The sequence below is a fragment of the Coregonus clupeaformis genome, unplaced genomic scaffold (assembly GCF_020615455.1).
Source record: "Coregonus clupeaformis isolate EN_2021a unplaced genomic scaffold, ASM2061545v1 scaf1439, whole genome shotgun sequence".
Lineage (NCBI taxonomy): Eukaryota > Metazoa > Chordata > Actinopteri > Salmoniformes > Salmonidae > Coregonus > Coregonus clupeaformis.
Window position 1 is genome coordinate 95,400 of NW_025534893.1, and position 21,531 is coordinate 116,930.

The 21,531-nt window shown below is 43.4% G+C and overlaps 4 protein-coding genes across 16 annotated transcripts in view; 3 read left to right on the top strand and 1 right to left on the bottom strand.

Annotated features, from left to right (window-relative positions):
* nfixb (nuclear factor I/Xb) overlaps positions 1–5,979 on the top strand; it is an 82,284-nt gene extending 76,305 nt beyond the window's left edge. For all 11 annotated transcript variants that reach the window (XM_045218207.1, XM_045218205.1, XM_045218214.1 and 8 more), the window contains one exon: positions 858–5,979. In XM_045218207.1, the coding sequence (XP_045074142.1) occupies positions 858–872 (15 nt within the window). In that variant the 3' untranslated portion in view covers positions 873–5,979. The remainder of the gene's footprint in view (positions 1–857) is intronic.
* Positions 5,980–7,978: 1,999 nt separating this feature from the next.
* On the bottom strand, positions 7,979–14,763 carry rad23aa (RAD23 homolog A, nucleotide excision repair protein a). 2 transcript variants are annotated; one of them, XM_041880345.2, is made up of 9 exons: positions 14,461–14,763; positions 13,557–13,718; positions 13,264–13,424; positions 12,754–12,803; positions 12,428–12,549; positions 10,397–10,490; positions 8,976–9,106; positions 8,662–8,823; positions 7,979–8,521 (listed from the first exon to the last, which is right to left on the bottom strand). In XM_041880345.2, exons 1-9 carry the CDS (start codon positions 14,524–14,526, stop codon positions 8,408–8,410), a joined length of 1,062 nt encoding a protein of 353 aa, XP_041736279.1. In that variant the 5' UTR covers positions 14,527–14,763; the 3' UTR covers positions 7,979–8,407. The 2 variants fall into 2 exon arrangements, with proteins under 2 accessions (XP_041736279.1, XP_041736278.1); XM_041880344.2 differs by having other exon boundaries at positions 12,428–12,555; positions 14,461–14,762.
* A 1,680-nt stretch (positions 14,764–16,443) lies between these two features.
* Positions 16,444–19,694, top strand: LOC121570499 (ubiquitin carboxyl-terminal hydrolase 37). Its single transcript, XM_041881958.2, has 9 exons — positions 16,444–16,680; positions 16,781–16,866; positions 16,966–17,008; positions 17,186–17,305; positions 17,476–17,607; positions 18,860–18,998; positions 19,125–19,250; positions 19,420–19,513; positions 19,614–19,694. The coding sequence occupies exons 2-8, from the start codon at positions 16,788–16,790 to the stop codon at positions 19,510–19,512; spliced, it is 732 nt and encodes a 243-aa protein (XP_041737892.2). The 5' UTR covers positions 16,444–16,680; positions 16,781–16,787; the 3' UTR covers position 19,513; positions 19,614–19,694.
* On the top strand, positions 19,527–21,199 carry LOC123487051 (ubiquitin carboxyl-terminal hydrolase 26-like). Of its 2 annotated transcripts, XM_045218217.1 has the most exons (7): positions 19,527–19,693; positions 19,933–20,070; positions 20,158–20,231; positions 20,390–20,457; positions 20,581–20,650; positions 20,739–20,877; positions 21,089–21,199. In XM_045218217.1, the coding sequence occupies exons 1-7, from the start codon at positions 19,656–19,658 to the stop codon at positions 21,180–21,182; spliced, it is 621 nt and encodes a 206-aa protein (XP_045074152.1). In that variant the 5' UTR covers positions 19,527–19,655; the 3' UTR covers positions 21,183–21,199. The 2 variants fall into 2 exon arrangements, with proteins under 2 accessions (XP_045074152.1, XP_045074151.1); XM_045218216.1 differs by lacking the exon at positions 19,527–19,693 and having other exon boundaries at positions 19,704–20,070.
* The last annotated feature ends 332 nt before the right edge of the window (positions 21,200–21,531 follow it).

The following is a 21,531-nucleotide window of genomic DNA, read 5'->3' on the forward strand; positions in this document are numbered from 1 at the left end:
AAGAGGGTGGTCACTACTGCCAAGGATTCCAGAGAGAGTGTTAGAGGGAGATAGACAGAGAGCGAGAGAGAGAGTGAGAGAGAGAGATAGTGTAACTGACAGGGGAAGAGTTAAGAAGTCCATAGGCTGCTGGGACAGAGCCTGCGGCAAGAGGGGGGAGGAGGGAGGGCAAGAGGCAGGAGTGGGGGGTATTCAGGCGACCTGTTAGAGTCAAACAGAACAAACGGCACCTCCCCGGAGGCCCAGAGTTTCCAATGCTCGACTTCCAGAATGTTGGCCTGTGTTGACTGGTGCCGTATCCCGGCCGGCGACCCACTTCTGCTCTCTTTTCACACTGAGCGGGAGAAACCCAATCTGAATACAGGGAGTGCCAGCCATCTCTCCCCCTGCTGCCTGTGGACTCTGAGTCCAGTCAGGAATAACAACAGCCATTAGCAGCAGAGCCAAACGATACTCCCACAGCCCTATAGTACAGTACAGTACAGTACAGCCATGGACAGTCAGTCAATATAGCTGGGAGTATTTCCTCATGCGGTCCTCTGTAGCTCAGCTGGTAGAGCACGCGCTTGTAACGCCAAGGTAGTGGGTTCGATCCCCGCGACCACCCATACACAAAATAAATAAATGTATGCACGCATGACTGTAAGTCGCTTTGGATAAAAGTGTCTGCTAAATAGCATATTATTATTATTATGTTTCCTCAATACGAAAAGGGGCAGACAACTGTTGACCATTGTTAGCGTATGGAATATGTGGGGGCCTCTAGTGGTCAATTGTGGAACTTGGTGTTTACTTATTTTCAATGGTACACATTTTATACTGAACTTAACAACGTCCTCTTTTTTTCTATTTAACAGTCTTGGTTCCTCTGACATGACCTGTCTGCAAACCAGCGACTAGAATTCTTTCTTTACAATCGGGAATTGAAACATGGAAAACAGAAAAATAACCCACAGGAAATTGTCCTCCGATCCTTATGTCTCACATAAAAAGTAAAGCAACCCAGGAAATCTTAGCATGATACTAGTAGAGGAACTCTGGAACCAATTACCTAAACAGAGGGAACCCCCCATTTTTAAGACGGGAGGATCATAGGATTTGGGAGAGGCAGAGGACAAGAAGTCATCTCTCAAAACCACCGAACCAGCAAAACACGGCAACACAAAAAGAGGAACCTGAAGAGAAAAAAGGTCACCTTCTACTTCGGAACAAGGACACATTGTGCAATGGCTGGGAAAATCGACTGTTCAACAGTCACCTGTTTCACACAGAAAAAAACAGATGTAGGAGTGGGGATTGAAATTGAAGGGACATCAAATCACTCTCTTGAAGGCACAAGACACGCCATAATTTAAATGAGGTACGCTCCCCACTGTCAAATCACCCACAAACAAACCCATTAGGTTCCAGTGAAATATGTAGCAGTCCATGCTACTGTGATGTCTCCCTGTCACTCAACACACTGTCAATTGACCAGTCTTTCCCAGTCTTATAACCATTGACCTAATCAGCCCCACTACTAACAAAACAGAAACCATGCCAAAACATATCCTAAAGGTTGCACTACAAGCTGAATTAACACTAATCTCATGTCCACTATTACACCTACATGGCATGGGGGGAAAACAGGCGTACCTATGATTGTATTGTTATTATTAGTGAAAGAGGAAAAACCATGATATGAGAAGTCTCAGCCCACAGTTCAGCAACACCAAGGCCTCCATTCTAACCAGCATCCCAGCAGAAGAACCCAAACCCAAGGAAAGCTAAATGCAATCGTCCAGTTCACTCTTGCAAAACTACAACCGCCACAATAATCAAGTGCTAAGTATACCCACTTTCATTTGAATGATGAATGCCATTTGCAACACACATATACACACACACACAAACACACACCGGGCCCAAGTGGTGTTATTACGTCTATAACACATGCTATGCACACGTTTCCAGAACACTCTTTTAGCCCCTTGTAGTAGACACAGAACCCAACACACATCCACATACTTTTTTTTTTAAAACACAGGCCTACGCATTAACACCCAGAACTACATAGTTACAGTAGTAATATTCCCTTTTGCACAGAATTGTTATATTTTTTGTTTCTTCTCTTATTGGACTTGTCCCTCTGAATTTGTCCGCTTTTTAAAATGTTGTGTTTGAATGACAGCACCTTATTGAGAAATACAGCGGGTGGGTGCGAGACTTCGAGTGGTATTGCCAGGAAGGGTGATCCAGTCAGTGTTCAGTACCATGTAGTGAAACAGTGACATTAGGTTGCTGAGGGCCCAGAGTCCACCTCCCTCCCATCTCCCTGAAGTTTACCCTTTTTGTTTACACTCCCAGACTGCCCCTGTTCCAAGAGCAGAGAGCCACGCTGCGGAGCAAAATGATGATGTGACATATTTGTTCCCATGTTTGGGGAGGAGAGCCTGGGTTGAGGTCAGAGGCCATATTGAGATGGTCTGGCAGGGTGTTATGGTCGCCTCTTTTCCCTGACACGATCTCAGCTCCCCATCCTATCCCTTATAGATCAAACTGCCCTAAAGATACCTTACCAGCCAAAAGTTTAACCTTTTCAAATCAAGAGGGACAAATTAAATGAACACACTTAGAACAGCGCCACTTGACAAACTCACACACAATCACATGCAAACCTACAGTATAAGTAGCAGTCACAACCACCCAGCCCAGGCCAGATTGACTGTAAAGGGAAGTCTTAACAATCTCTGAGGAAACCTTTTGTTTTTAATCATTCACTTTTTATTTGAATTCCTACCATTACTAAGATTCAGTTTGAAAGTGATTTTTTTATTAAGGAACATCAGCTCAAATCACCAACCTCACAAAATAACTGGACTGCCTGGCCATGTACTTCACTGCAGGGAAACAATGTTGCCAGACGGCAACTATCTCATCAGCTTGATAGAGAACTAGCACTGCTGAATAAGAATTATGATGGCTATGGTGATTTCTTTTCTAATCTATGGAAGTGCCTCTGTATTCCCATTATGCAATTTGTTAAACATGAATTCAGGTTCTTTTTCTCACATATAAGCTATAGTGAATGGTGGTGAAATGCTATGTCTGGGGAGAAAAACAGTGACAGCTCACTGAATAATTGCAATCATCTTTATATATACACACATATATATTTATAGATATATACATTTTTTATTTGCAAAATAAGCTCTGTGGCAGTCTAGTTATTTTTTGAAGCATGGCACAGTCAATTGATGCATCTTAAACAGCTGATTAGTGCAAAAGTACCCGTCCCTACACCCACACCTACATCTAATAGCAAAAAGTGTCCATGGCAAATACTATAGATACATGATTTATATAGCAAACAATAAAGTAACATTGTAGTCAAGGAAAATAACGGATTCGATTTCGGTTATTCTTTCTTGTTTGGTTGGGAAGTATTGTTGTTGAAAAAATGTATGTATGTTGATTGAGCCATGTGCAATGCCTTGGGTAGATACATTGTGTTTGTCTGTTAGAGATTGTTTGAGGGTGTCAAGAGAAAAGAAAGGCTAAACCCTCTATTTTTTTGTTTTAAGTCCACATGCTCCGGGACTCTAAACACCAGGGCAGACAAAAAAAAATCCCAGTCTTTGTAAATTGAGAATTCGTTTTTATTTTTCTTCCTTATTCCTTTAAAAACGGTATTTGTAATGATTTGTTTTCTAAATCTGGGAGGGCTGAAGGAACAATTTAGCAAAACAAAAATATATATCACTAAATGAAACTGGTGCTTTTTACGAAATAAAGTACATTCAAACTCTATTATACATAAATAGTAATAAACAAAATTAAGTGTTACCATAAAGCACATTTTAGGAAACATTCTATTCTATTTCTCGTTTTGTATTTACCAATGGGGGGAGGGGTTCATTATATGAAAAGGTTGTGACAAAAGGCATTTTTCTTCAACCTTTATCCCATAGCAGGAAGAGAACAGTTCTTTAGAGTTTGATTAGATGGTTATCCTGACAATGGGATGATGAACTAGAGGAAAGGCCTGACGTAATGGACATCTGGGCCATGTCTGTATCACCAGAGAACTGACTAAAACATGACCTATTTAGCAGATGAATTCCAACTTGAATGCAATTTTCTAAGCTGTGGACATGTTTAAAACTGACCAACCGAAGTAATCAGATCTTCCCCATTTTGGGAGATGCATCGGAAATGGAATCCATTTTTCTAAGTGTTAGCTCAACCACAAAGTGATTAATAGCGTTTGGAGAGATGGGAGGTGTAATGTGAAATACATTTTGGTAGGTTTAGTTGATTAGTAGACTCCTATCTCAAACCCAAACAAGAGGTGAGGGAGTATAAGGTGTATTTTGAGCACAGAAAGGATGAGAGCAGGTTTCAATCAAAGAAGTGAACCCTTCCCCCTTCCATACCCACTCCCAATCCGCAGTGTAAATTATTCTAAATATTTGTTTGGTGATGTAGTGTTAGAATCAGAGCATCTTAAAGGTTGTCCCTAAAAAGTGCCTTTTGTTCACAGACTCCATCTTGTAATCCTGAGTGCCCGTCTCAAAAAAGTCCCCTCCTTCATATTTCTTCTATTTCCTCTCCTTCTTCAAGCTTTTCAAAGCAGTATATATAGTACTAAAGGAAATTGGTGTGATTTAGTTATTTTTATTGTTGAATAATTAAGAAAAGCAAAAAAACAAATCTGTCTTGCTTCTCTTCCTGTATCTTGTCTTCTGTCTCTCTTGGACACTGGAGTAGTCTGTAGTCTCCTTATCCCTCCCCAAACCCCTTTTCTCTGAATGGAGGGGTAAAAAAAAAAGCAAAACTTTGTCTGAGCAGAATGCAGTTAGCTCACATGTTATTCTTGTCTGTACGCTTCACATTGTATACCATGCCGATCTCTTCAGCTTCTCCATTGAACAGCTAATGTAAGTGAACAAGTTACACCAGTGGGCTCTTGGGGTGTGGCGAGGAGAGGGTCTGTGAGGGAGCCTAGTTTTTCACTGGGATGCATTTGATGACATCACACCGTGGGGATAAAATACACATAGGAATTTCCCTCTGAATGGGCAAGGGAGCTGCATGGCAACTGGGGTAGAATAGGCAGGTTCGTTTGTAACTCTTTTTATCTATTTATTTTTTTTACTGAATTTGGATTTTCATATCTTATGCAGCGATGCTGCATTGAGACCTTTTAATGATGCACCTTTCTAGTGGTTGTATGAGACCAGCTATTAAAACAAGTGAAAAAAGTACCTGAAATGACTCTAAGCACCTTATAACGGAATGGCTCCAGCCCAGGTAGACTGGCAGGCTCAGATTCACAATCAAGAGAACCCAGCCACATTACTCCACAACATTACACCCATTTACTATAACCCCAAATGAACAGTGAGAAAAATTACAGACGAAAGTCATATGGTTCTATACACTGTATGCGACATGGCGTAGACAGTTAAAGCACCTTGAAATTCCACCTGCAAAATCAAGAGCAGGCTTGATAGAAGTACTACTTGACTCCTACAAGAACATGCACGTTTTTATTTTAAGTGATTGAAGCCAGCAGCAGTATTAGCCTTGACAAGTAAAGCGCCACAGTCGAGAAGCCATAGTGACAAACAGGTTGCACAGTGTGTGCTTTGCTTGGGCAGAATGTTGGTCCCTACCTATCTTGCCCTGCAGCACCAGAGAGCTCTGTCTCTCCCTGGCCCTGGCCATCCGTCTTTTTCTTTTCCTTCGGGTTTGTTTGTTTTTAAAGTGTGTAGGGCGTTGGGCCGTGTTTAGTGTTGTGTAGCGTGAACCCCCAGCTGGCCTTGCCCCCCCACCCACTAGCTCCCACCGCGCCCCTCAGTGCAGCTTCCCTCCCTCAGGAATACGCCTCCCAGAGCCCATGGTGAAATGCATGTGTTAATTAAAGTTTCTTTTCCATAATAATAAAAACAGTTTGAAAAGTGCAACACTTGAATAAAAGGATGTTCTTGACTGTAACTCACCTGTTTCTGTCTGCTTATTTTCAGATTGCTGTTTGTTTGATTGGGTAGGTGGTTTGCCTGTGCTGGGGATGAGAACCCTAGAGTTGCATCATGTTATAGAGTTGGGTAAGAGGCAAAAATAGTTTCACTGTTTATAGTGGTAAAGATGCTTATCAGAAAATCTACTTACCAATACTGATAATGGAGGGTCAAGCCACAGGTGTAATTTCCTGTAATACTTCGTATTCCATAAGATCAAGTTGAGTTTAATTTCAGTTGGCCTCATTCATTGCCCAGACCAAGAATGTGGTGCATACGGGAGTGTGTTTAGCTTGCAAGAAAAAATAAGTAGCCATGATATATTGCTGATGTTTAATGAAGCTGAGCGTTGAAGGATCATGTTGATGCTGTAAAATGCCAGTGTCAGTGAAAGCCATGTTCACAAATACAGATGCAGTCAAATATATTGGCCCCCTTGCACAATTCCTTTAAAATAAGTTTAAATTGAAAAAACTTTGTTCACCTGTATTTGTTTGATTTACAACTTCACAGGTCCAATAAATAAATCAAAACTTAAATTGAGATTTTTCACTTCAAAGCCAAAAATGTATTTGGTTTGAAGCAAGTGATTCTCGGGCCCCGACGCGGGTCTAACGACTGCATCTGTGCTGGCGTCACTATAGACCCTGGTTGATTCAGGCTGTATCACAACCGGACATGATCGGGAGTCCTATAGGCGGCGGGTTCGTATAAATAAGAATTTGTTCTTAACTGACTTGCCTAGTTAAAAAAAAGTGTAATTGATCCTACTTGTGGTAAGTTGCAGGTGCCTGAAGGGTAAAAATAGCCATTCAACCAGTTTTGAAAAGGGACACAATACATTTGAATGGATCTGTTCAATAAAAGCTCTATTGTCTCTTCATAGACCATTCAACTCCTGCCATGTAAGTTAAAGAGATAACATACCTTGATAAGTGGGTATTCATAAAACTACACTTATTTCTTGGTACCCTCCGTTCCCTCAGAAAACCCACAATAGCAACATCTCAAAACACTGAGAATCCTTAGTGTAATAAGGCATGTATCAACCCAGCCTCATGTTTTCTGTCTCAGTTGTAAACAGGTGGTTAAAGCTAGGTGATAGCCAGTTTAAACTTCAGATTCACCTCATCACTAAAGACTGTTGAATAGTCTGAATAGGCTCATTCAGGCTGTGGATGACACTGATGACAATGATTGGCCATGACTGGGTCCTGGTTTAATAAAGACTTTATATGGACAACATTCATGTGGACCCTTGTTCCTACTGGACATTTTGAGCTCTATTTAATCTGTAACGCTGAATATCCACTTTATAGCGCAATTGACAATTTATAGACAATGTTCCCTAGGTCGCCGAGACCGCATTCATGGTAAATGCTGCATGTCGGCTCAACCGGACATTACCCTTACATTTTTACGCGATATGGATTGAATCCAGACCTTAGTGTCTCAAGATCAGCTGGTCCTGTTGTATTTGAGCTGCCCTTCGTGTGTACTATTAATCAGATCCTATGAGAAAGGTGATGGTGTGTCTGCTCAGCCTTGGGAAAGAGGTCAGTGAGAGTAACTCCAGCATCCCAGGACTGGTCCCTGCCACCTCTCTCTCCCCCTTCAGAGGATTCAGAGATGTAACACTAGTTATCGGACACATATCCACACAGTAATGTACCTGTACGGTTATGTGAGCGTACACATCCATTTGTCATTTTGGTTGTTCTAGACCTCTTGATTTACTCGGGATGTTGAGCATTTCTACACTCAGAGAGATCATGGATATCTGAGTGAAAACTAAAGCGCTAGCTTTGAGGTGAAGTGAGGGGACCCCATAAATAACTTGGCCTAGCCACTGGCAAAATGTACTTGCCAGTCTGACAATATCATGGGATGAGAAATGTGTTATGCTATGTGGTTGGTTTTTGAATGGCATAGGAAATGTGAGGGACTGGTGCAATCAAGTGAACAGACCACAAGCGGACTCTTCATGACCGTCAGTTTAGTTTCCCTTTCCCCTCAATACACCAACATTGTAGAAATGACTTTGCACCTTAATTGAATGGCATCCACCTGTATACACACACAGACATATACACACGCACACACTCCGCAAACCCTTCAGCCCCCTCCCTCCCTCCTGTTCCCAAAGCTCTTCTAAAATCTCAATATATATCTGCCCTAAGCAAATCCCACACATTCCATTGGAATTCAAGTGGTTTTCATTACTTCTCCTCTTTCACCCTTAGATCAACATATACTTTGTGTAGCTTGTAAGACCCCACCCCCACCACATAACCTGCCCCTTTCTCTCTCCCTCCCTCCCTCCTCTGAAATGACCCAAAGATCATTGCTCTACAGTGGGGTGCAGTCCTTGTGCTGGGCTGGAGAGGAGGGCAGGCCAGCGCCTCTCATTCATCCTCAAAGCCCTGGTTCAGGAGGAAGTTGGCCGCTAGGTTCTCATTCTTTTCACAGGCAAAGTAGGCCTGGATCACCAGCGCCTCAGGGAAACCCAACGCTTTTAACTGAGACAGGAGAGAAAAAAACATAACATTACAATTTCTCACTAGAAAGGTCACAATGTATGCATTTCTTAGTTAGTCTTGTCAGTTGAAGCCATCTTTTGCCCTAAACAGTGCATTGAGAGATCTTTAGCTCCCCTCACCCTCTCGATGGCTTCCTTCTCCTGAGGAGTGACCTGGATGTAGTTGACTGGAGCTCCCTCCTCCACTGCAGCACCCAGGTCCCCCACCTCAGGCACGTCTCCTACCTCCCCCGCTGGCTCATTCAGCATCTGGATGAACAGCTCCTGGTACTGGCTGATTTGCTGTTGTTGAGTTTTATCAATAGGGAAAGACAGGTAGACGGATCAGCAACAGGCAGAACATACATTGTGAAATCACAAAACCTGGGAGGTGTGACTATAGGGAGTGTGTTACCCAAGCAAGTATGAGTGGTGGTACCATCAGTGTGTGTTACCTGTAGGAGCTGTGGGTTCTCCCGGCCCAGCTGTTGGAGCAGAGCTGGCAGCAGTGAGGGGTTCTGCTGGATCACCTGCCTCATGCTCTGGAACTGAGGCTGGGAACGCAAGAACTCCAGAGGGTTCTCCCCTGCAACACACACAGAATATTTACAGAAGAGAACACGTTGATACATACAGTAGATATAGATACAACACTTACTACGGGAAATGCACAGAAACCATTCCCATCTTTCAAACAATCTCATCTGATATACAGTGCATTCGGAAAGTATTCAGACTCGTATATAAGACTTTTTCCACATTTTGTTATGTTACAGCCTTATTCTAAAATTGATTCAATAAATGTTCTTCCTCATCAATCTACACACAATACCCCATAATGACAGAGCGAAAACAGGTTTAGATTTTTTTGCAAATGTACAAAAAAAATACAAAAATGAAATATATTTTTTGTACTTAAGTATTCAGACCTTTTGCAATGAAACTCGAAATTGAGCTCGGGTGCATCCTGTTTCCATTTATCATCCTTGGGATGTTTCTACAACTTGATTGGAGTCCACCTGTGGTAAATTCAATTGATTGGATATGATTTGGAAAGGCACACACCTGTCTATATAAGGTCCCACAGTTGACAGTGCAAAAACCAAACCATGAGGTCGAAGGAATTGTCCGTAGAGCTCCGAGACAGGATTGTGTCGAGGCACAGATCTGAGGAAGGGTACCAAAACATTTCTGCAGCATTGAAGGTCCCCAAGAAGACAGTGGCCTCCATCATTCTTAAATGTTAGAAGTTTGGAACCACCAAGACTCTTCCTAGAGCTGGCCGCCCGGTCAAACTGAACAATCGGGGGAGAAGGGCCTTGGTCTGGGATGTGACCAAGTACCCAATGGTCACTCTGACAGAGCTACAGAGTTCCTCTGTGGAGATGGGAGAACCTCCCAGAAGGACAACCATCTCTGCAGCACTCCACCAATCAGGCATTAATGGTAGAGTGGCCAGACGGAAGCCACACCTCAGTAAAAGGCACATGACAGCCCGCTTGGAGATTGCCAAAAGGCACCTAAAGAACTCTCAGACCATGAGAAACAAGATTCTCTGGTCTGATGAAACCAAGATTAAACTCTATGGCCTGAATGCCAAGCGTCATGTCTGCCAAAGGTGCTTCAACAAAGTACTGAGTAAAGGGTCAGAATATTTATGTAAATGTGATTTTATTTTTTTATTATTAAAACCCTGTTTTTGCTTTGTCATTATAGGGTATTGATTGATCGGGGGGAAAAAACTATTTTATCCATTTTAGAATAAGGCTGTAACGTAACAAAATGTGGAAAAAGTCAAGGGATCTCACTTTATTTTTACAAATGCGCTGTACATTAGATATAATACTATAGCCGAGATATAGGCAGATGGACTCACCCTCAGCTACAGTAGGGGTCTCTGTGCCTGGGCGGGCAGATGCAGGAAGCTGTGCTGGGGGATTAGTCTCTTGGACCGGACTGCTAGGAATGCCCTGGAAACACACAGCAGCACATACTCACACACACAGCACTAACGGACAGGCTGGTTCTAAGCTGAGGGTACATAGAAAACTATTTTATAGCGTCACTGTGCTGTAACAGTGTTTTTGGTTAAAATGTAGTACACCAGTGTTAAAATGTATGCTGAAAGCTGATGTCGCACAGTGCTGGTGTAATTTTGCTGAGTCATTGTACATGCTGACATGTTGCAGTTTCATCAAATACAGTGGGGGGAAAAAGTATTTAGTCAGCCACCAATTGTGCAAGTTCTCCCACTTAAAAAGATGAGTCCTGTAATTTTCATCATAGGTACACGTCAACTATGACAGACAAAGTGAGAAAAAAAAATCCAGAAAATCACATTGTAGGATTTTTTATGAATTTATTTGCAAATTATGGTGGAAAATAAGTATTTGGTCACCTACAAACAAGCAAGATTTCTGGCTCTCACAGACCTGTAACTTCTTCTTTAAGAGGCTCCTCTGTCCTCCACTCGTTACCTGTATTAATGGCACCTGTTTGAACTTGTTATCAGTATAAAAGACACCTGTCCACAACCTCAAACAGTCACACTCCAAACTCCACTATGGCCAAGACCAAAGAGCTGTCAAAGGACACCAGAAACAAAATTGTAGACCTGCACCAGGCTGGGAAGACTGAATCTGCAATAGCTAAGCAGCTTGGTTTGAAGAAATCAACTGTGGGAGCAATTATTAGGAAATGGAAGACATACAAGACCACTGATAATCTCCCTCGATCTGGGGCTCCACGCAAGATCTCACCCCGTGGGGTCAAAATGATCACAAGAACGGTGAGCAAAAATCCCAGAACCACACGGGGGGGACCTAGTGAATGACCTGCAGAGAGCTGGGACCAAAGTAACAAAGCCTACCATCAGTAACACACTACGCCGCCAGGGACTCAAATCCTGCAGTGCCAGACGTGTCCCCCTGCTTAAGCCAGTACATGTCCAGGCCCGTCTGAAGTTTGCTAGAGTGCATTTGGATGATCCAGAAGAGGATTGGGAGAATGTCATATGGTCAGATGAAACCAAAGTAGAACTTTTTGGTAAAAACTCAACTCGTCGTGTTTGGAGGACAAAGAATGCTGAGTTGCATCCAAAGAACACCATACCTACTGTGAAGCATGGGGGTGGAAACATCATGCTTTGGGGCTGTTTTTCTGCAAAGGGACCAGGACGACTGATCCGTGTAAAGGAAAGAATGAATGGGGCCATGTATCGTGAGATTTTGAGTGAAAACCTCCTTCCATCAGCAAGGGCATTGAAGATGAAACGTGGCTGGGTCTTTCAGCATGACAATGATCCCAAACACACCACCCGGGCAACGAAGGAGTGGCTTCGTAAGAAGCATTTCAAGGTCCTGGAGTGGCGTAGCCAGTCTCCAGATCTCAACCCCATAGAAAATCTTTGGAGGGAGTTGAAAGTCCGTGTTGCCCAGCGACAGCCCCAAAACATCACTGCTCTAGAGGAGATCTGCATGGAGGAATGGGCCAAAATACCAGCAACAGTGTGTGAAAACCTTGTGAAGACTTACAGAAAACGTTTGACCTGTGTCATTGGCACCAAAGGGTATATAACAAAGTATTGAGAAACTTTTGTTATTGACCAAATACTTATTTTCCACCATAATTTGCAAATAAATTCATTAAAAATCCTACAATGTGATTTTCTGGATTTTTTTTCTCATTTTGTCTGTCATAGTTGACGTGTACCTATGATGAAAATTACAGGCCTCTCTCATACTTTTTTTCCCCACTGTATGTTGCCATGCTGTACAGTGTAATTGTGCATTCATGGTATTTTTTGGGGCTAATGTTCAGTGTAATTTTGCTGAGTCATGGTGTATGGTGCCTGGTTGCACAGTATCATGTATCCTAAGTAGTGGTGTGGTGTGTTGACGGTCCTCACAGTGAGGAGGTACTCCACAGCCCGATGTGGGTTGTTGAAGCTGGCCCGGAGAGCAGCTACCACTCTCTCCCTCTCATAACCCATAGACATGATCTCTGTCAGCATGGTCTCATACTCCGCTCCTGTCACTGACCAAAGGAAACAAGTTGTTAACTATCTACCCGAGTTACAATGGAGTATATTTACACCCATAAACACATAGCTGCTAGAAGACATCTTACAAATCCCCATGCCCATACTACATGCTATCATCAATCTAGCAACACAGCAGATACATTCCACACTGACACATTATTCACATAGCCAGGCCGAAGTATATCACTCACCCAAGGCAGAGGAGGCATCTCCCCCCTGGACCTCCACACTGGGGTCTGAGCTGCAAACAGAACGACAGGGTCAAACATTCAGTACACTCATTCAAAACATTCAGTGGTTTTTATAAAGGGAGTATTTGGTGGCCGTAAATAATATATGCCATTTAGCAGACGCTTTTATCCAATGCGACTTAGTCATGGGTGCATACATTTTACGTATGGGTAGTATCGGGAATTGAACCCACTATCCTGCCGTTGCAAACACCATGCTCTACCAACTGAGCTACAGAGGACTACAGGGGGTGTATTCAGTAAGATGAAAAAACTAAGAAATGTTGCAGATAGAAATGTAATGAATGTTGCATGATGTTCAGATCATATTTGTCCTATTATGTTAAGAGTTCTGTAACGCTCTACCCTCCTGAACAGGCCTCAAGCTTACTTTATTACTCTCTCCAATTTGGCAGACTGTCTACCAAATCACAGGTTAATATCAGTTCTACGGCTGTCTTCTGTGCCTACCTAGCTGGAGCCGGGGGCTCTGTGACTGTAGGTGTAGTCTCCTCTGGGGGGATGGGGATGGCTGCAGGGGCCGGGCCCGCAGACGACGAGGACCCAGAGTCCTGGACAGGGGCCTTGGGTGCCTCTGAGGAAGGTGTTGAAGTGGCTGTGGCAGACTTTGCCTAGATCCAGAAGAGATATAAACAGGCTATTACTGTTTGGACACCATGTCATCTATGCAGACAATCATGTAACCCCAAAGAATTTGGGTGCAGCGCATTAGAGTCCAAGTGAAATGGATTCAGGAAATGTACCTTCGATACCATAACTACAACGAAATTCTTCTCGTCAATTTTGTAGTCTTTAATAGGCGTGTCATCTTGCAGGATTTTGCCAGCATATATGAGCTTCTGTCCAGACACTGGGAAGTTATCTTTTCCCCTCTCTGCTTCTATCTTCTCCTTCAGTGCCTTCACCTGTTGAAACCAAAAAGAAGAGAGTTTTCTTTTCACCAGGGTTGGCAAAACACTTGAGTGGGAACTAGTTAGCTGTTCAGCCTTGCTTTAATTGTAAAACACAGTATAACCCTTCCAAAAGTTGCTGGCTAACATTGATTTTTGAATTGTCCAACTTTTTCCATTGAGATTTACCTTACATGATGTAGCTAGCTAGCGAACTAGCTATTGTCACAGAATGACCTAACTAGTAAACGTCTGCTAGAATCTTGCTAGTTAATCATCCAACTGGACTTGCATCCTCATGAACTAAAATAGCTAACGTAGCTAGCTAGCTAGCTAGTAATATTAGCTAACGCTAACGCTAGATAGTTAGCTAAAGCTGACATTAACATGTGGGATAACTAACGTTAGCTAGTCATGTAGCTAGTTAGCTGATGTTTTAGCGGAGAATAATTTACCTAGCTAATAATGAGACTAAACATTGGATTAGCAAATTGACACACACACATTAGCTTGCAAGTGAGTTTGCTTTAGCCATGTCATGCTGGAAAGCTAAGACTAAGAACTAGCTAGTTAGCTAATGCTAGGGCTGTCAATAACAGCTAGCTAGCGTTAGCCTATGTTAGTTGTATTATCCGAATTGATAACAACCTGGGACCAATCTGGGGTCTGTCGTGCAAATAACAAAAAAAGATAGTTTGCTAACCGGGCTAGATAAAACGCACACAGCTGGCATTATTATGAACAAATGGGCACTTACCGTTTGATCAGGGTCTATGTCAATTTGAATGGTCTGCTGTTGCAGTGTTTTTAGCGTGATTTGCATTGTTGCGGTAGCTAACGTTGTTTTCCCCTTGCGCTTCAATTACAGCTGTGTTTTAAAATATTCAAAAGTAAAACAGAAATGACATTAAACCCCAAATATAACACACGTTCAAGCAAGAGAATATGTATCCAAGACCATGAGATGTGTCCATGAGCACTCAGCAAATCGCCATCTTTGATGACACAGAGTAGGTGCAGCGAAAGGGTTTGCTGCACAGCTTTCAGCCTCGAGCGCGCTCTGATAGCTACAAGCACTAACTGGTCAATCATATGAATGCGTCGGTGTAGTCATACACTTGGGGTGCCCGTTTATTCAGGTGGTAGTAAGATCTACAATCTACTCTGCGAGAACAAATTATGCTTTACATTTATGTCATGATCTGTTGACTGTTGTGACCGGTGGCGACAAACTGGTCTATATAAAACCAATTTACTAACGTTAGTATTTTAGGCTATATTTTAGGCTATTCGGGAGGATTACAATCACTAGGCAGAGTGGCACCTTTTTAATGAGGTACGGTCAAAGATGAATAGATCCATCTGTGTTAAAGTCCTCCTAACAACCATTGCAAGGCTACACGTTCGATCTGTATCAGATCAGCGTCAACTGAAGTGAAATAGGCATTTTATTTTCCATAATAAAATGTTACTCTAAAGTATCTTAAGTAGAAGCTAATACATATGTTTATGGTTTATGTCGTATGTTTACTATATATTGTATAGGCTATAATATTATTCTATAGACTTTGTGTAAATTCTGTAAATGTAACTCTGTCTGTACATCTGGCTATTGCTGGCAGCACCAATTCACCGAGTCAAATTCTGTGTGGCCAATAAAAGTTGTTCAGATTCTGATAGACAGTACTTCGAATTTCCTAGCCTCTACCATATCTAATACAATCACGCGTCAGTGGCCCAGGGAGCGTGGGAGAAAGAGAACCCAATATAAACAGGTTTATTGGCAAGAACCTAGTTATTTTGTATATTTTATTAAATAGGAATAACTCTGTATACACGGTCAAATCATTATTTTACAACATTTTGGTGTGTGTGATTTGTTGGCTATTTACGCTGGTAACGCGTAGTCAAGCCAAATGGCACCAAAAAGGCGTAATCATAATTAGTCTTATGACATCACAATGCTAAATGGGCAACATATTTGGACGTTCTGCAAAATAAGGCATTGTCTATAGATACACTAAAATGGGATGTTTGTGTTGCTGTAAAAAGGTATGTGTCTAGTCTGGGCTATAATTTATCTAATTCTGTTACAATTTAGAGTATATTCTATTCTTTGTAGCTATTCCTAGTTTTTTCATTGTCTATTAATGAGGGTATAACTGTATGGTTACAATGGTTTTATTTTTATAAACATGTCTTTTTGCTATTTGTTAGCCTATGATACAGAATTCAATATGATTGGGCCTCGAGTTCTTTCTTTTATGGTCAGATCTTGTTTTGGGTGTGACCTTTGCTGCTAGTTCAAATATAAAAGCTCTGTTGTGAAGCAAGAAAGATCTATATTTTTTATTTTTATGTACAATATTAGCTATATAATGTTTCTCCAAACAGAAAAAGAAGTGCAGAGTTCGCCTCGGGATTGGGAGCCGCTGTCCATCGCCGTTCCCAATCCCACCCAAACTGATGCCATCGGATGCCAGCATGGTAACTGCGTCAGTTTGGAAAAAACGGGAGAAGAAGAACATAAAGAATCACCACCAACTTGATTCTTCCTTTGTCTCTTCTTTCTGTTTGAAACCGTCTACAACATCTCTGACGCCCCTCAACCCTTTGTCTGGCCGAACACCAATCCGCACTCCATCCCCCTCACTCCCCTGGATCCCTTGCCAGATCCACTTCCACTCTCTCCAATTTCTTCAGCCTCTCCTCACTCTCCTCTCTCCACATGTCCTCTCTCTTCTCTTCTTCTTCTTCTTCTTCTTCTTCTTCTTCTTCTTCTTCTTCTTCTTCTTCAGAGGAAGGATCACAGACCTCCTCCCCTTTTAGTGTCTCCTGTGTATCCTCCTCTACCACTCCCCCCGGTCCTACCTGCCCTTCCTCCCCAACCCACATCTCCTCCCCTGCCCCCCTGGTCCTCCTCTCCAAACCCCCTGGACCACCATGGAGAGACCAACAAAGACAGTGAGACTGTCAGGTACTGCAGCCTGATATCACATTTCATGCCAACACCAATTGAATTGAAAAAGACAATATAATATAGCTAACCTAATGCATATGTCTGTGTCTCTTTACAGAGATCTCATGAGCTTTGAGGTCAAAGAGGTGGGGGCAGTTGTTCCACAGGCAAAGAGAGTGGTGCCCCAAATTGCTGCCATCGCAGGTCTGTAAACGGGTGCCATTTGTTGCCGGTATTTTTCTCCATTCATCTTTGACAAAGCTACTCTCTTACCGCTGTCTGTCTCTCTGTCTCTCTCTGCAGAGGCCTCCATTGACCTGAGGGCTTCCTCTGTCTCCCTGGAGAGGTAAGTACTGTAGACAATAGCCACCTTCATCTCACTCGACTCTACATAAGAGTGGTCACTCACACCATGACATGGTAAGGAATATCTGTATGCCTGTACATTAAAACAGTGTTCAAACAGACAGATTGGTGTTGAGCTACTTCTACTGAGGCCTTTAACCTGTCTCTCTTCCTCCAGGCCATTGGTCAGGTCTCGGGACGCCATGGCCCGCCTCCGCAACCTGTTCAGCAAGAGTAGCACCCAGCTGGGGGAGCAGAGCTGCACAGGCGAGGGCAAAGAGAATACCAAGCTCCTTGGGTAAAACACACACACACTTTACTCTTATCTCTGAGCTCTGATTTTTGTGTAAAATAATTCTGTGTGGTACTCAGAGTTATCTTGTTTCATGCCTTACAAATCCATTAATTAGTTTACCTTTGGTCCACAGTTCAGATATTAGTGTGTAACTGATGGCTTCTTTCCCACAGGTTGCCTAATATTGGCAACACCTGCTTCATGAACTCTGCCCTGCAGTGCCTGCTGGGGCTGCCAGCATTTTGCAGAGACATCCTGAGACAGCAGGACATCTGGAGTTCCTCCCCCTCCTCTAAACTGCTCAGGTATATAGCCTCGCTCTCACTCTCCTGTCCCACCTGTACACACACTGACCCACCCACCAGTACACAAGTCCTGCCTCAATGTATGTATCAGTGGAGGCTGCTTAGGGGAGGACGGCTCATAATAATGGCTGGAACGGAGCAAATGGAATGGCATCAAACACATGGAAACCATATGTTTGATGTATTTGATAGCATTCCACTAATTCCGCTCCAGCCATTACCACGAGCTCGTCCTCCCCAATTAAGGTGCCACCAACCTCCTGTGGTATGTATGTATGTACAGTATGTATGTATGTATGTATGTATGTATGTATGTATGTATGTACACTGAACAAAAATATAAATGCAACATGCAACAATTTCAAAGATTTTACTGAGTTACAGTTCTAATAAGGAAATCAGTCAATTGAAATAAATAAATTAGGCCCTAATCTATGGATTTCACGACTGCGCAAGGGCGCAGCCGTGGGTGGGCCTGGGAGGGCATAGGCCCACCCACTGGGGAGCCAGGCCCAGCCAATCAGAATGAGTTTATCCCCACAAAAGGGCTTTATTACAGACAGAAATACTCCTCAGCTCCCCCTCAGACGATCCCGCAGGTGAAGAAGCCGGATGTGGAGGTCCTGGGCTGGCGTGGTTACACATGGTCTGCGGTTGTGAGACTGGTTGGATGTACTGCCAAATTCTCTAAAACGACGTTGGTGGACATTCCTGCAGTCAGCATGCCAATTGCACACTTCCTCAAAACTTGAGACATCTGTTGTATTGTGTTGTGGGACAACATTTTTTAGTGGCCTTTTATTGTCCCCAGCACAAGGTGCACCTGTGTAATGACCATGCTGTTTAATCAGCTTCTTGATATGCCACCTGTCAGGTGGATGGATTATCTTGGCAAAGGAGAAATGCTCACTAACAGGGATGTAAACAAATTTGTGCACAACATTTGAAAGAAATAAGCTTTTTGTGCGTATGGAAAGTTTCTGGGATGTTTTATTTCAGCTCATGAAACATGTTGCATTTATAGTTTTGTTCAGTATTCTGTATGTATGTATGTATGTATACTGTCTTTCGTACATTCCTAGTGCCTCATATGATTTTTAAGATAAAACCTCATCAGAGGTGATTTCCTGTCACAATCAGGAATCAGTTTAATCATATTTGATCAGAGGCTAAAGTAGAAGCACAGAGCTAACCTGTGGCCAAAGTGAGAGAGAGTGAAACCTGAATGAATGCTCTTTGTCTCCCTCCACAGCTGCTTTGCCAAGTTACATCAGGCAAGGCTTTCTGGAGGCACAGTTAAGGCTAAGATAAAGGAAAATAAGAAAATCCTTCAAACAGTCAAGAGCTGTATCTCCGTTGGCAACGAGGACTATGAGGGCGACGATGAACAGGTAAGGTACTGTAGGCTAAACACTCACTTTCCAATAAACCTGTGACAAGTGACAATATTTTTTCTTAGCTCTATTTCAGTTGTAGTTGTTGATGTATTTTCTGTTTCTTTCCCATTCTTCTCTTAGGATGCCCATGAATGTGTGGTGCTCCTGCTCTTTCAGCTGAAGGAGGAGGGTATGGCATTAAAAGCCATACACCTGCCCCGTGAAGCAGTTAGAATTCAAGCTGAAGACTACCCGTACCTGCACCAGGTAACAGCTGTTATTTGTATACGGTGTACCTTGATGTCTTCATCACATTTGTGAGGAGGTTTAATGTCAGCAAAACATGAAGGATACAGAGGTAAAGCATTAAGCTAGTTAGTGTGTAAAGGGATCACAGGTTTGTGTTTGAGAAGCATTTCTATCCCTACCTCTGAAGCTGTGGAGTTATAGTCTATGGTCAGGAGGATTACAATCACCTGTCACTGAGCCTGAGCCATTACCTGACACACAGCCTGGACCTCTACTTTAAGGTCAGCACTTAGCTTAAACCAAGAGTTAGTGAGTATGTCAAGGAACACTATCATTAATGTCATAATGTTCATAGTTGTATTGCTGTGCTTTGTCACCTAGCCATCTGCTTTAGAGTGTGCATGCAGGGACTGCTCAGGCAGCATGGCATCTGTGACTAGGCACTTCCTCACGCTGCCCCGGTGAGTCCTCCCATCATCCACCCCCAATCATCTACCCCCCATCATCCACCCCCAATCATCTACCCCCATCATCCACCCCCCAATCATCTACTCTCAGATTACAATTGACTGTCCTGATCTAACTCAACAAACTGGGTTATTGATTTGAGTACAAGACTGATTCCTTTGTCTGTGTGAATGCCTGCCTGTCCGTCTGTCTGTGTGAATGCCTGCCTGCCTGCCTGTCTGTCTCTGAGCAGGGTCCTAATGCTTCATATGAAGCGGTTTACTGCAGGCGACTGGGAGCCAGAGAAGGTGGATGATCCCATGTCCATCCCTGCAGAACTGACCCTCTCAGCCTTATGTGGGGAGACAGCCCCTGTCCAGCATGGAGCCAGGTTGGTTTACACTCTGTTTGGGGACATTGTACATTGAGTAGCCAACACACACTAGATTTTGATTTTCAATGCAATCGATTTACACAGGGCAAGCTCACTGGGAAACAACAACGTGGACAACATACCTGCAAACTCCGCAGAAGGCACCCTTGATAGACCAGGTAGGACATTGTGTTACTGACATCACGCAGAACACCCACCCACAGGACTGTTAAGGAAAGCAAGTCGGAAGCTGAAGTTATGAGTACATTTGTAGAGAGAAGGTTTCCACTTCAATTTTTGGTTTGTATTTACACTATATTTGATATACCCCCACCAGCTTCAAACTCCTCTGACCAGCTAGAGAAACCAGCTGACAGTGAGAAAGGGCAGCAGACAGCCACTGTGGTGAGGAGAGAGAGAGAAAGAGAGCGAGAGAGAGAGGAAAATATCAAGATAAGGCAGTTATATAAGGCACCCCTATCCTGTAGACAAAATAAGAATTATATTATTAAATGTGTTTCCTTATAGAGACACCAGCCAGACAATATCTACAAATTGTCAAGTGTGATCTCACATCTGGGAGACAACATGTATACAGGTAAAATGCACGTACGCACGGACACAATTATGAAATCTTAATGTACACTCTATAATGTACACTCTATTCTGTCTCCCTTGTTCCCCAGGCCACTACATCAGTGATGTTTTTGACAACCGTGGGAGTGGGTGGCTCTGCCTGGATGACTCACGTGTCTTGAGGACAGATGAGGCCACTGTGCTGAGGGCGAGGGCACAGACTGCCTACATCCTGTTCTATATCTGCAGGTAAGGCTCTAGCCCACACATTTGAGAAGAACGCCACAAGTGGAGTCAACGTTGACAATGAGTCATCAAGAATAAAAATAGGTGTTTACCAAAGTTAGAAAGCTGATTAATTGACCACGTGTTAAGAGTTATCCCTTTAACCTGGAATCCCTCTACACGTGTTATTGTCCAGACATTGTATGTAAGATCTCCCTGTCACTTCTCATTGTAGTGGAGCAGGTGAAGGAGACCAGGCCCCTCAGGACCAGGAGCAGCACCAGGAAAACTCAGGGAGAGGCACAGAGCTCAGGGACCACCTGGAGTAATACCTACCACAACACCAGGAAACATCAGATGATAGTCAGAATCGAATTAGGCTGCCCTAGACCACCACCAGGCTGCCCTAGACCACCATCAGGCTGCCCTAGACCACCACCAGGCTGCCCTAGACCACCACCAGGCTGCCCTAGACCACCATCAGGCTGCCCTAGACCACCACCAGGCTGCCCTAGACCACCACCAGGCTGCCCTAGACCACCACCAGGCTGCCCTAGACCACCATCAGGCTGCCCTAGACCACCACCAGGCTGCCCTAGACCACCACCAGGCTGCCCTAGACCACCACCAGGCTGCCCTAGACCACCAACAGGCTGCCCTAGACCACCATCAGGCTGC